Source organism: Aythya ferina (assembly GCF_964211825.1).
Source record: "Aythya ferina genome assembly, chromosome: 1".
Lineage (NCBI taxonomy): Eukaryota > Metazoa > Chordata > Aves > Anseriformes > Anatidae > Aythya > Aythya ferina.
Genome location: NC_140296.1, coordinates 170,382,304 through 170,397,036, shown reverse-complemented (window position 1 = coordinate 170,397,036; position 14,733 = coordinate 170,382,304). Strand labels below are relative to the sequence as shown.

General features: G+C 38.2%; 1 protein-coding gene across 14 annotated transcripts in view; it reads right to left on the bottom strand.

Moving 5' to 3' along the window:
- Positions 1-14,733, bottom strand: part of GRIP1 (glutamate receptor interacting protein 1) — a 316,765-nt gene that overhangs the window by 56,869 nt on the left and 245,163 nt on the right. For all 14 annotated transcript variants that reach the window (XM_084492326.1, XM_084492327.1, XM_084492329.1 and 11 more), the window contains one exon: positions 13,310-13,455. In XM_084492326.1, the coding sequence (XP_084348452.1) occupies positions 13,310-13,455 (146 nt within the window). The remainder of the gene's footprint in view (positions 1-13,309; positions 13,456-14,733) is intronic.

Genomic DNA, 14,733 nt, shown 5'->3' with positions numbered 1-14,733 from the left:
CTGCCAGGGTCACCCTTGGCGAGGCTCCTGTGCGGCTCCTCCTTTCTGTTTGCCAGGCCAGTTCCTGCTGCCAGGCTCGGCGGGACTCCAGGTCCTCTCATGCCCCTGTCTGATGTCTTTTTCTTTTTGAAGAAGTTCTAGTACTTGTGAGGTAAACAGATTCAGTAATTACTGAATTTGAGTAAAGGAGAGAATGTGAAAAAGAGAAAGTGGAAAACCTTTTCCAGAAGTGTGTTTTTTTCTTTACTTTTCTCCTCTGTCTTCTCCTCAACTCTTCCTTCCCCTTCCCTTTCTTTTCCTTTTCCACCCCAATTTGCCTAGGCTGTAAAGCCCTTGAAAAATTAGAGGCCACAGTGCTCAGAAGAAGGCAACACTGCTGAGCTGACCCTAACAGAAATACTGTCCTTACACAAGTGGTAAAACATAAACAAAAAAAACAAAAACAAAAAAAGAATTAGGAGCTGATTAAAATAAGTGGAACATCAAATATACATCATTATAAAAACGCATGCACATAAAAAAAAAAAAGGACAGACCATTCTACTTACAGAATGATACTAAAAGGAGAAAAAAGGAAAATAATTACAGTCACCATGTGGGCACAAAGCACTTTAAACTTAACGAACCTCAAAATGAATATTGCCTGGATGAACTTACTTTTACCTTCCTTCTTTAATTACTTATTCACATATTCTTGTCTCTTAAAGAGCCTTGCAGAAAAGGTAGACAGGGACTATTTCATGAATAGCACCAAACTCTTCCCTTTTTCTTTCATTCTCATGCCTTAATTACTGATTACTCTTCTCATCCTGGCCTGAGCACATGGGGCAGGGGAGCTATTGTACAGTGCTGCATTACAACCCAAGTTTATTAATGATTTTGTCTCATAACCACCCCTCAGAGCAAAAGCGTGGTATTTTCCCCATTGCATAGATAAACAATTGAGGATCAAATAAATGAAGGTCAAAAGCATTTATTAGTCTGGAGAGACCAATGTGAGACATCTGTATGCAATATTCCAACTAAAAACTGTATCATAATACATATGCTGCATGGACTCTGAGTAAGGCTATATGGGCATCTGTAACTTTTGCATTTCCAGTCCTTGAAGAGCTGAACTGAAAGAAACTTTGCAAAGACAAGAAAAACCATGCCCTGATTTATGCAAACTGTTGGGAAAGTTATCAAAAATGCTGTTTCTCCAGAGCACACTGAGCTGTACCTGTTCAAAGACTTCAAAATGTAGCTACATCTGGGTGGATTTTCATTGGGATAAGCAGCAGGAGAGACTTTCCTGAAAAGAGCTCTCTTTCCTGCAACCACTACCTTTAAAGTACAGGTCTGTGTACCAGTGCTTTGAAAAGACACATCATCCTAAAGGAAAGATTCTCCAACATTCTCATTCATAAGCAAAACAGCTTTCTTTAAAACTCAGTCCTGGAAATGGCAGAACGATTTTGCCTAAAAATGCTAAAAAAATTAATTCAGATATAGACAGCTGGGTGAAGCTGGAACGGGGCCACAAGAAAAACCTCAGCATAAACTGCTGAAGTTTTAACAGTTCTTAAAATTAGTGGGTTTAACTGTGAGGTGGTTTACAGAAGTCTCAAGCAAGCTGTTCTTTCTGCAAGGGTTTCATAACGAAGCGCGGAAAGGACACATCTTTTCTCTTTTGCTTTTCTTTTGCAGCTGTTTTCTAGTTTAAACATAGCAGCTGATGCTTCTCTCACATTCCCTATCCAGCTAAAGAACGGCGGAATCACTGAATGAGACAGACCAGCAGCACCAATGCCTCCCCGTGTTTTATAACACCAACCATCAACATTTGAAATCTGGTCTGTTGTGCAAAAGCCAAAAAGCAAACCGAATGAAATGCACAGTGGTTGTTAATCTAAGAGTTTCTCTTGCAGGCAGTAAGACTAAGAGTTTCACCAAAATCTAGATACTGGGAATGACTACAAATCCAGCAAAAAAATACAAAACCAGTAATTTCATGCATGTATGTCCCATCCCCACACTAATGATAAAGTACCAGAAAAGAAAGATCTTCGTAAAGTGGTAAAGAGAAAGTGGGCCTGGCATGTCCTCTGTTCACGAGCAGAAGCAGCGCTGCTATTAAATAACGTGCACCAGAATTAGCTCCTTGTAACACAGGTCTTCTTTACCCTTCAGAGTTAGTTTGCTGTAGAATCCCTAAAGCAGATACCCTCACTCTGGCAGTGAAAAAAAACACGTTGATTTAATGGTGCAAACACCGCTAAAATTAGAAGACTCTTATGCTGTCATGAGACATTTTGGTTGGTATCAACTGGGTCCCTGTTTTGGGAGAACTGATAGGGGGGCAAAGAAACTCAGCTCCACTGTTTATTTTCCTAATGGCAAAGCTCTTCAAATGTAGGACAAGGGCTAGATTTTTCTCCTTTGGGTCCTATTTTAAATCCCAGCTGAAGTCATTGAGAGGCCTTCTCCTGAGTCAAACAGGTTTGGGCCAGGCCTTGGCTAACTTCATGAAAGGCAACAGACGGCTCACCTAAGGATCCGTAGTTCTTGTTCTCATCTGGAATGCTTCAGGGCAGCACTCTGCAGCACTGCAGTAGCTAGGGATTAGATCCAGCTTCAAGTGCTTGCAAAAACTACTAAATTCAGCAGAGAACATCAGCTAGCAGACTCTATTCAATCAAGATAAAACAACACATTTAGCTAAAAATCCAATTCAAGGGCATTAAATACATGCATTCAGCATATCTTTTTGAATGGAGGTGTTAACTGTGATTAGGAACAGCTAGTTATTAAGTTGTTGTTGGGCTTTCTGAGCCAAAAAATGGCAGGAGGAATTCCAGGGATAGTTTGTTTCAGATTTTCTTTCCAGTTATTGGAAAGGTTGTGTCAGACACATATTAATGACAGTGTGGAAACCACAGGCTCAATACGTTTGCAGTGTGACCCAGGTTCTTTTTTTTTTTTTTTTTTAAGCTGCTTGAGGCCTTCAGATTTCAATTAAGAACTCAGGCAGGCTGACCTGAATCAGCAATAGCTTTTGGATATAAAATGAAGGATAAAGAAAAACCCAACTAGGAGTTTTTGAAGAAAGTGTGGAGACACTTTCTAAGTCACATGAAACAAGTCCCAAAGCTCTGCCTCAAGGTGTACGTACACCATCTTTTCATGTATAAAACCTTCGGATTATACGCCAGAAAAAAATGTGAAAACAACCCTGTAATTCAGAGGCAATATGGTTTATATACACCTCTGTGTAAGGCAAGAGAAAAACTCATCCTAGAAAGCCCTTTCTTCTTCAATATCATCACTATTTCTGTTCTCCCATGGTGTGGCTCTGTTATCCCCAGAGCCTCATTGCCTTTGATACCCTATGGCCAATTTTGTCGATTGGCAAAGCCCTGTTCTACTTCCAATTTCATCCAGGTAACCTGAGGGTCTGGGTCACCACCTGACTTGACTCATTTACAAGGAAGACTGCTTTTGCAGTGGTGTGGGTTTGATGTGTCAAACTGCAGTTTTCAGTCAGGGAAGAAATGTCTGGAGGCAGAAAAGAGGAAGGAAAAAGCCTCTGCTTGCCACAGCTTTACCTGCAACCTTGGGAAGCTGTCTTATCCTTCACTGCTCGTCTCCTCAGAAGGGCTCAGCACTTTTTCTGGCTGCAGTGAGCCATGACTTTTCTGCTAGAGTCAGAATTGCAACTAAAGATGAAACCTGTGAATGGTCTAGATAAGCACTCTTCATAAAACCACTCCCACCCTCTCCTCTTCCCCCAAGAAGAAAGCAGGTAAGATTTAAATGAAACCTGCTTGCATTTGTTTTATTTTGAATGCATATTCAATTATGACAGGAACATCATTTTGTTAAGGTCCTCCAGCATCTACACTGTAACAGCAACACAACCAATTGATAACAGCTGTCAGAATATTCTGGCCAGTTTCCCTACAAATGAAAAGCACAAGACTCACAGAAGGTCAAACACCACTAGTCACCAATGAATTGATTAAAAAAAAAAAAGAAAAATCAAATCCAATAGCATTTTTGGCTGAAGACTGCCTAACACATGGAGTAATTTTTATCAACTTGTTTCCCCAAACCATGCTGATAAATACTGAGTTCATAGGCTGTGAAATGATGTCTTTAAAACGACGAAGCATGGTAACCATGTATTTAGAAAAAGATGCAAAGACAGGTTATTATGGGTTTTTAGAATTACTGTAGGGGAATGTGATCTGAATAACAAATACACAGAGAGTAGAACATTTTACTCATCGTACAACTGAGTAACAGCCTCAGAAGTACAATTCTGTGTAACAAAATCACGTTGTAAGAAATGCCACTGATGCAATTATCTCTGAGTATCTTTGTTGACTTCAAGATAACTCATTCACCTTAGACATTGATTTTTTCCCCACCTGTATTTCCAGCTCACAAGCCTTAGAACTATCTTTTCTGAGCAGTACACATCTCCCACATGATGAATACTAGGTAGTGCAGTCTCAAAGGATCTGCTTCAGATCACATTCATAACAGTTTTGCACCAGAAGGCCATTGATTGAGACAGTTAATATTTAGGCAAAATACCTAAAAATATTCATAGTTTAAAAATCCACATTTTTCTGTTCTGTAAAATGAAAAATAAACCATGAACCTTAGTAAAAAGGACTGAAAATCTGCCCTACTTCATCCAAATTTAACCTCATAGTTCATGCCCAGCAAAGGTGTTCCAGGAAACGAGTGAAGTTATTCTTGGGTTTTCTCCCCTTGACCTAACCCATCAGGCACAGTCATACTAATGAAAAAAACATCAAAAGGATGGAAGAGTTTGATTCTGGATTTTTCAAACACTTCCCTCAAGGAGAGTCTTGGGAGACTTTGAGTGCTTTCCTCTCCCTGGCACACAGGCAGGAATGGTGCCTTTGCTGCTGCTGTTCTTTCCTCAGAGATGGGCCCTTTTAGACACAGCTTCTGGGGTTACAGCCCAAATTCTCTCTGATATAAAGAAAATCAAATCTGTCCCTTAGTCTCTTGGATGACTGCAATGCCACTAAGCCAAATCCAAGGCTGAACTTTTTTAATTGGATTTTTTCTGATTACCATGTTTCTCTTGCATTGAATTGCATAGCACATGCAGAAGATCCTTTAATCTCCAGGAAGTTTAATTATCATCCTCTTTGTAAAACTTTCACACCTGCTCTCTGACTTTAAGTACTTCTGCTACCTGCTCAATTATTTTTTTTTTTCATACCACTGCAAATCGGGATAATTCGTTATTCTCATTAGTTTGCTGTTGACCAACATGCTAAGTAACAGATAAACCAACTTGATGAAAGACCTCTTGACGTAACTTACAGCTGACCAGAGGTGTGACCTTGGAGCAGAGATGGTTATTCTCTTTCACACTGCATTACATCTGGCTAGCCTTCATGCAACATGGAAAGATTTAACCAATAATTTTCCCATCAGTTACCGAAGGTAGAGTAAAAAGCTTTCCTTGCAACAAACCAGTAAGACATATACACAGGAGGGGTATTGACTGGATGGTGGAGGGGACAGCTTATTACAGCCATCTCCTCCTCCCATTGTTTATTTTTAAATAATTACTAGATGAAGCAGAATGGTTTTTATTTTTTAATTTTTATGGCAAAGGCTGCTTCCTTTTGAGCATCCAAACCTTTGAATTAGCACATAAAAATTCAGACCATGTGCTTTGTGAGGAGATAGCACAATGGATTATGAAGGCTTTACTTTAATGAATGCCCATCATGAAATATATTAGATATCTCAGACTATTTTTTTTTTGAATTGTACACTAGTTAGACTAACTGCATTCAAGTATAGGTTTCACCTTCCTGACAAGTCTTTGAAGACAAATTTTCCCATTACTCTCAGTAAACAGCAAGACAGCGCAGAATTTTTTTCATTTAAGAAGTGAAACTTGGAAGAGAATACCCCACACATACCCTTTCCTTACAATTTATGACAATTAAATTGTATTTTTAGTTTTCAGTTACAGGGACATCTCATTTCACCTTTACAGTTTTTTCTCCTGTACAAGGTAATGTTTATTAAGATGCTTTTAATGAGGCCAGGGTTTCAAAAGCACTAGAGAGAAATGTTAATTGCACCTGTTAGAGTAATTTGTAACTTATATAGTTCTACTAAACTCTATTTATTTCTCTTTAGGGATGATCAAGAAGTTTGTAAAGAAAGTATTATCTGTAAGATTTATGAAATACTTATAAAACACGATGACTCCCCTTTAATTTCTGTAATTATCTAGTAGCAACATGGCTATCAAATTGTAACAACAAATCATGACCAGTCAGAGAAAAGAAAATAAAAAAACACTATAGGGCAAACATCCTTGGGAATCACAGCTCTTCTTAACATTGTTTGACACTTCTCAATAAAACACCTTGATTTTAATTACTTAAAACTTACCACTTGGCCATGCATGAACTAAATAGTCGGTGTGATTTCTTTTTTTCTTATAACAATTACCTCTCTCAGGCTTCATTTTTTTCTTCCCTTAGTTATTTCAGCTGAAACAGGTCAGCCATGTCTGAGAGCAACATTAGGGAAAACAGTACTACTTTAGTACTACTAAAATTCTGTGGGCTTTATATTGAAAAGTCATGTTCTCCGTGAGTTGTCATTCTCTGACAGATCTGGTTCTGAGAGTCAAGAGGAATGTCAGGAGAAGGGGAGACTTGGACTTCTTGACCAAGAAGGGGAGGAACATGGGAAAGGAACTGAGGGGAGAAGGTGATCAATCTAAAAAGAAGCTGTAGTACAAGGAACTTGGGAGTGGTTTGCTGAAAGACAAGTATGGGAGGAAGTGCTAAAGAGGGGTGGGCACAGAAACTGGAAAAGGATTTTATGGAAGGAAATCAGTAGTGTGAGAAAAAGAAGTATGTGGGGAAATTACTTAAGGCTTACTTGGCAAAAGACAAGAGAAGATTGGGCTGTAAGAAGAGAGAGAGCATGATGGGGATTTAGGAATTTCTAGAAAACGAGTTTCCATCTGGTCAGTAAGGAAAGGAAATTCAAGCAGCTGTTGGAAAAAAAAAAAAAAAAAAAGAAAAAAAAAAAAAAAAAAAAGGATTGTAATGCAATTAGGAACCAGGATAAGAACAAAGAACAGAGGAAAAAAAAAAAACTGTCACATTTGCATGAAACAGACAGGAAGAGACATGAAGCAACGTGGGATCCTGAACCTTTATGCTGCTTTGCTGTCAGCAAACATATTTGAAGTCCACTGGTCTATGTCTCTCAAGCCTTTTCTGCTTGGTCCCCAGGAAGCACGTATGTATTGTGCTGAACAGCTGGTCCCAGCAAATAATAGGGAGCAGACTGGTGGACCTAATCGTTCTCACTCTTTTGAGGAACTATTTGGGTACAGACATAATGCCACACAGTTTTTTCTCCCTGACAGAGATTTTTTCTCCCCACAGAGAAACAGAGAACGGTACATAAAAATGTACAGTAAACACTGTTGAAGATATAAGCTCACACATACACCAAAAAAACCCATAATGTTGGGAAACAACAAATTGACATTGCTACTGCAATAGAGTGTTACAGTGTATGACATATACACACACTCTTTTCTTACAAGGACTGATTCAACACCTCTTTTACTACTCAGGAGTCCTTATGGTGAAACAAGTATCCCCTCCATAAGACAAGCATTTTAAGTTTTGAGGTAGCTAGAAGTGAATGAGATGGGTGGGAGCTGTGTAATGAGTAAAGAGGAAACTGTGAGGAAGGAAAGAAGGTCAAATAACATTGAGAAGACAACTCGGTGCTGCTTTGAAGTACCACATTCTCTTTGTCCCTGTCACAATTTGTGTAAAGGTTGAGAGGACATTTAAACTAAATCGGTCACTATTTGCAACCATTTTATTGTTTCAATATCTGTAGTCAATGGCAGGATCTCTTCATCACACAAAGCACTGACAAATCAAGAACGGGGTTTTGAAGTTGCAAGACCAAAATGATGAATTTTTGTTTAAACCATAGTAAGTATTTACCTTAGGTATCTATGCCATCCATTTATCTTAAGAAATGTTAAAAAGGTATTATTTTCCTTTTAAACCATGTAAGCAGAGTAGATCAAAGCAGGCAAGCAAGTAGGAACTTGCCTGCCTGACAGGTCCACTTATAAGCAAAGACAAGACTCAGTGAAATGAGTATGTATTGTATTTGGTAGCAGCATGAGATGAAGGGTTAAAGGGAAGAACCCACTGACTATTGTGAAAAAGCAGTCCTGAAAGTCATAAAACTTGATAGCAGAAAGAGACAAAAAAAAAAAAAAAAGAAGCCACAGACATCTCCAAAGGAAAAAGCTTTTTCTGGTGCCAAGGATAAGTCATGTCCCAACACGTGTCTTTCTCTAGATGAAATCTTAACAAGCTAGCACAACTGAGAGAGAGAGAACTTACTTATTGTGTATGTTCACTGCTGATTGTCAGTTCATACTAATGGCCCTTATGCAGGCATCTGGGCACTGACAGCAGAGAGCACAAATAGTGCGTTTGATAAACAAGGAACTTGAATAGTACAATGGGAGACTGACATTCTAGAGCACATAGATCTAAATAGCATGAATGTGGATGGTGCATTGGCCTCCAGGAGAGAACAAAAAACCCACATGTTTTTTGTAGTGATATATCTGTGAGTGGATATTTCTGCAACTGTTAGAGAGAGAGATGTCTACGTCATCCTCTGCCTTAATCAAGAGCCTACAGATTTGGAATGACCTTGGGACACTGAGGTTGTCTCCTTGAGATCTGCATATTGCCTGAAGCACACACACTGTAGCATGACTAAGGCCTCAAAAAAAAAAAAAAAAATCAGGAAATTAATGACTTAGCATTCAGCCAAGGATTAACATAGTGCCCTTCATAAGCCTGTAGCCACATACCGAAGACAGAAAGAAAATACATAATGAATAACTGCATATGGTTATTCTCTCCCGTGTGGCTCTCGTGACTGCATTACTTGCACACCTAGCTGGACAGAGACTGAGCAGACAATCTGAACCGTAACGTTTCCTAACTGGCACATTCAACTTCATTCATTGTCTTCTGGCATAATTTGAGTATGTGCTTGTGTAGCAGTATTTAAAGTAGAGTAACACTTCAACTACTTGAGCTATTATGACCTTGTCTTTGCACCAGAATTTTCTCTCAATCTGTCTCTGAAGAGGAACTCTTCTCTAAAGATTTAACTAACTCATTTATATTTAGAATTTCAAAGCACCTCGGTCCATTGCTCTGTGACAGTCAGGAGACCTGCAGCTACAGTCAAATGCTAGAGTGCAATGACTCCCGTTCCTTGGTCTTGTAAAACCTGGTAACACTTAAAGGTCTCCACAGCTCTGGGTATGCTTGAGTTATTTTGCTTTATGCAACTTAAGGGGCAGCCCACATGGTTCTTTTTTTCTCCCACATTTCTTAACGTCTTGCAAAAATTACTGGAAGTCTACGCTGGATCACAGATTATATCAGCTGGTGTTTAAACTACGCGTACTTCCTTTTCCTAGTGTTTTTCTTGTCAGGCATTGAATTCCTGTCAGAATTATTGGAGAGTGAAGCAGATTTCTGTAAATGTACTCTCATAAAATTGTTACTGCCTTTTTTTTTTTTTTTTTTTTAATGTGTGAAAACAAAGAGCCAAAAAGCTGGACAGTATTTGTCAAACTGCTGTCAGATTTACTAGCAAATGATTGCAAGAATAATTTCCATTCAATAAAGTTGGATGAATGGTAAGCGCAGAATTCAGAAAACTGAGGATGCTGTTCTAGCTAAAGTGGAGTGGTGCTATATTAGGGTGATGCAGGTAGCTTGGGACAAAAAAAACAGCTGACCATCTTTGCAGAGAACTATTACAGGGTGCCACATTACAGTAAGTGTATTCTGGCTCAGATAAGTGCACAAATCGTTAAATAAGCCAAATAAACATATGGGATTAGAATGAGCAATATGTTCCTTCATTTCTGAAGATTAAGGGCACATGTGGCTTGAACTAAGTAACACAGAGTGAAAAGATGAGATAGAATGACTTTGGCTCTCTTAGACGCAGATAGCTAAAAAAATATAAAAAATATATAAAAAGATTAAATTTGTGCCTAAGTTCTGGCCATGACTAATAGTCTTGTTTAACTAAAGGATTCTTGATTCAAAGATTACCCCAACAATAATATCCAAAATTTAAGAAGTAGATTGCTCAAAAGCTCAACAGCAGAAATTGATGAACTAGAGCTATGCAAAAATGTTATAGGCCAGACTTTAAACCTTTAAAGGTAGCCATTACCTTTGAACTTTTCTGAATGCTGACTTTCAGAGTAAATATGGAAGATTCAACCCAAGTTGAACTTACGCAACCCCAGCTACAGAGACAGTACACAACCCAGGAGCATCAATGCAGCTTTTAGAAAACCTGAAGGCACACTGCCTCTGCTCTTGTTCCACATAAATGTAGTGATAAGCTTTTATTTCTCTTTTTAGAAGGGGGAAGTGTGAATCTCTGTTTGCAGCTTATTATTACCATTGCATTCCATATTCATAAGTCATTCCTATATGATTTTTATCTCTAACTGAAAGATCTCTCAAACATATTTTCTTATTAGGAAGCCCTGATTTCTTAGATAAGGGTGATGTAAAGCTTATGCACTCCATGATGTAAGACATTATGGAATTCATCTGGCTAACTAAACTGAAAGTTCTCTAGGTCAGAGAAAAAAAAAAGACACAAAATAACCATCACCTCCACTGCCACCACCAACAAAAAAAGCTAAAAACATCTCCTTCATGATGCTAAATCAACAAGTTTACTTCCTAAGACCCAGCTGAGCAAGATACTTCAGACTGCATTTAAGCAAGCATGAGTGAGTTCAGAGGGACTAGCCACATTTCTTAAAATATTTACACACTTATGTACCCTGTATGGAACCCCTTGATGCTTTTTTTCTATTCCAGTTTGTCTAGGTTCCAGAACCAATAAAATGTACAAGCTTCCCAAATGACCTCTTGAAGACTTCAGGCAAAGGAACAAAACTTAGAGAAATATAGCACCTTTGAAACAGCTTATGCTTACAGGAGTATAAAAAGTCAGTTACACACCATAGGACTGTAGCTGAAAAATAGCTCAGGATTATTTTCTTCATCTAGTGTAACCTTTTCAAATTAAGTTCCAATGTCATGCTATCAGAATATATTTTATGGCTCTTTCCAGTTCTGGTCAAATGAAACTCTACTTTATAGGATGTAGCCATCTGCTAACAGGAGAGAAGATTTTAAAGCAAATAATGGAACAATTGTATCTCTGTGAGTAAGATATGTCACTGAAAGTTTATTCTAGGAGGACCCTATGGAATGGACCAAGCTCTTAAAGAACTTTTGGATTGTTTCTTTGCTCTCAGCACGCTAAACTACAAAAACCAGTTTCAGGCAACAGTACAGATAAACCATTTTATCTAGTACTATTCCTCTAGTTTTAGCTTATTACTTATATTCATATCAACCCTGAGGTGGCATTACAAATACCTTATCTTGTGGGTAACAGAAGAGATGGAGAACAGAGTAACATTTTTCTAATTCTTAAATTTCTGGTCATGGTTCATATCCTCCCTTTTATTTTGCTCACAACTTTGACTTGAGCAGTAGTAAATGAAGATCCAGATCAACACCATTGTCAAGGGCCAGGAATGAATAGATTAGGATGAGTGATTTTCAGCCTTTGGTACATGGTCTACTCATAACATAATTGCAAAAAGCAAAGAAAGCCTCCCAACGAAATTTTTCACAATACCACTGGAAAACAATGCATGGTGTGCATGTTTGAAAAAAGTAAAAAACAACTGGGGTTTAGATAAAATCTAACAAAAACATAATGCATGAGACAAAGAGCCTACTGGATCCCTCCTTATTTCTTCTTGGTGACATTGCAGGACCACTATCCCATAATTTTTTCAGTGTTTGATTCCCTTTTCCTTTTTTTTTTCTTTACAACTCAACAAGTCTCAAGTTCTTCCACCTCCTTTGGTTTCCTCTGAGTTTTCTCTGAAATTAAAGACCGGTTGGAAACTGTGGCTGTCCAAAGCCAGGGGTTTATTTCAATGAGATCTTTCTCATAGAGAAGGCAGAGTTTGAAGAATCTGTTTTTAACACTGATGATAGAAAATATTTAGTCATCCATCATCTTCGAAAAGAAAAAACAACAAAAAAAAAAACCTGAAAACAGCTAAATTCTATTCCCTTCAGGTTACAAGATCACCTGCATTTCATCTACTACATGGGAGGTTCCTGCCCAGATGCAGAGCTCTCTGGACATGAACCTTGCATGAATGTCCAGCAGAACTGCCAGACACCATGCAAACCTGTCACTCCATTATGGATAGTTAAGTAATCACAGACATATTTTATAATAAAAAAGATCTGTGTCTTGGAGAGAACAAAGAGAGCTCTTCCAGAATAAACAAATATCTTACATTATTCTTCTAAGTGTTAATATTTTCCAGTGCTTTGAAGTTTGACAGTGCTATTTCACAAATTCCTAGGAGGCCACTTTCCTTCTAGGCTAGAAATCTGACTGTGGAACTGAGGAGGAATAGAACAGAAAAATCCCCAAACAGAGAAGAAATGCTTTAGTCTGACTGGTGAGTATTTCAATTTCTTGCTGCCACCAATTTTGACTGTCTTGCAAAAGTGGAGGGGATATGACACCTTCCACAGCACATGGAAATAACTCATTCCCAAACCTGTTGTGAAAAATCACCTGCTCTCCTTGACTTTCCAAAAATCCTCCAATACCTTCAGTGAGTTCAGCAGCAGTTTGTATGAACTGTTAACTCATTTCTCAAGTCATGACTTGCCACCTCTACGTTTCTTAACAACTTTTCTTCTTCCCACTATATGGCAGTTTTGTCACTTTTTTATAATGGCTTGGCCACCTAGCTGTACTGGCAAAAGGCGAAAGAATTCCTGTAAGGGCAAGTAAACCCTCTTCCATGTGACATAGAAATGCTTACACTTCATTAACCTTTATTACAAACTAGTCACTGGAAAAGTTACTTTGCTAGAATCCACACTATGGTTTCACTCTACAAACCATGTCAGAATGCTAAATTGCAGTAAAATACTGCTCACCTTTTTATGAACCCAAGATTAATGATACGGTGCGGAAGAGAATATCAGTGCTGCTAGGAGCATAACAAATCACAATCAATTCTAAAACAGCTCATCAAGAACAGGCAGCAAAACAGCACAGATGGTTCCCAGAACTAAAGCCCCACTTCTCAACGTACCCATTACTGAGACATCATATTCAACCAGCAGAGTCGCCTCTTGTCCGCATTGTTTGAGAATACTCATAGCTTCAGCATGTGTTGTTCCAAGCAGTCGGATCCCATCAACACTCAGCAGCCTGTCCCCGGGTTTGATTGTGCCCTCTCTGAAGGGAGATTAAAGGAATGATCTTTATTAATATAAGATAAATTGATTTGGAGATAATACTGTTTATGCAAAACGATTCTCTCACACCCTCTCTGACATCCATCCCTCTTGACTTAACACTTAACATTTACGTTGACAGTGAGAACGTTCAGAGGGCACAGTGGAAAGAAAATTGCTTTAATTGGAAAGTCAGCGATTGGAAAACAGCTTAACACATAGCTAAATAATCAAGTCATGTTAAATCACAACCAAGTATAGCTTCTGCGTCAACATATGCTTTGTTTCTGCCTCGTCCACACAACTCTGCTTTCACACATACATAAATGCCTTCCCTCAGATGCTTGCTGAAAAATATGTATGAGGTACTATGAACACGCAGGTGAAGAAACAGATTGCAAAATACAAATGTCCATTTACTGATTTTCTTCAAAAATATATCCTACTTGGATAGTTCAATTTTTCTTTTCTTCCTACCTAAAAACAATTTGCTTATAAACGTACACTGTCTCCTAGGCTTATCTCATAACATGATCAGACTTATAACAGAAAATGGAGTACTAACATTGCCAACTTAATCAGGGAGAAAAAAAAAGAAGGCAGGGACGATGAGGGTGATGAAAAAAGGGAGGGATAAAAATCGAAAGATCTCTCAAAATGTTTGCTTCTCAATTGATGCTTCAAAGGGCAAAAATGTCAACATAAGCTATAGAATATCAATCTCCTTTAAAAAAATACCCTTTAAGTTTCTTTAAAGATTTAAGGGCACAAATGCCGTTTTTGAAAATATGAATTAAAATTACACACAAAGTGAATATTTTTCCTTTATACAGATACAAGATGGCATTACAAAAGGAAGATGTTAATTCGGCAAAACCATAAATCTGCACTCAGAAGTTTTCCAGGTGAATTCATGTGTGAACTCACATGCAGGTATGAAGAAATGTTCTAAAACAATAGCAAAACAACACCCAATCACATACAAGTATTTGTCTGGAGTGTGAGAGAAAAAGATTGTAGTGTTAGTGTATAAAAAGCACAATTAAGAGCTTCAATATTTGACTGAAGGCTGTAAAGATGGTTCTCTGACCTAGTACAGAGATTTGTTCTAACTAGTTTGGGTTAATTTTTGCAAGTGTTTAATGGGTAGTCTTGGAACATGCAAGATAGCCTGTTCATTAAAGTTCACTCCACACTGTGATGTGCTGAGCCTCTGTAGTTTCTATTACTGATATTATTTTTAAAATTAAACACATAAATCATGAATTTCAAAGGTTCA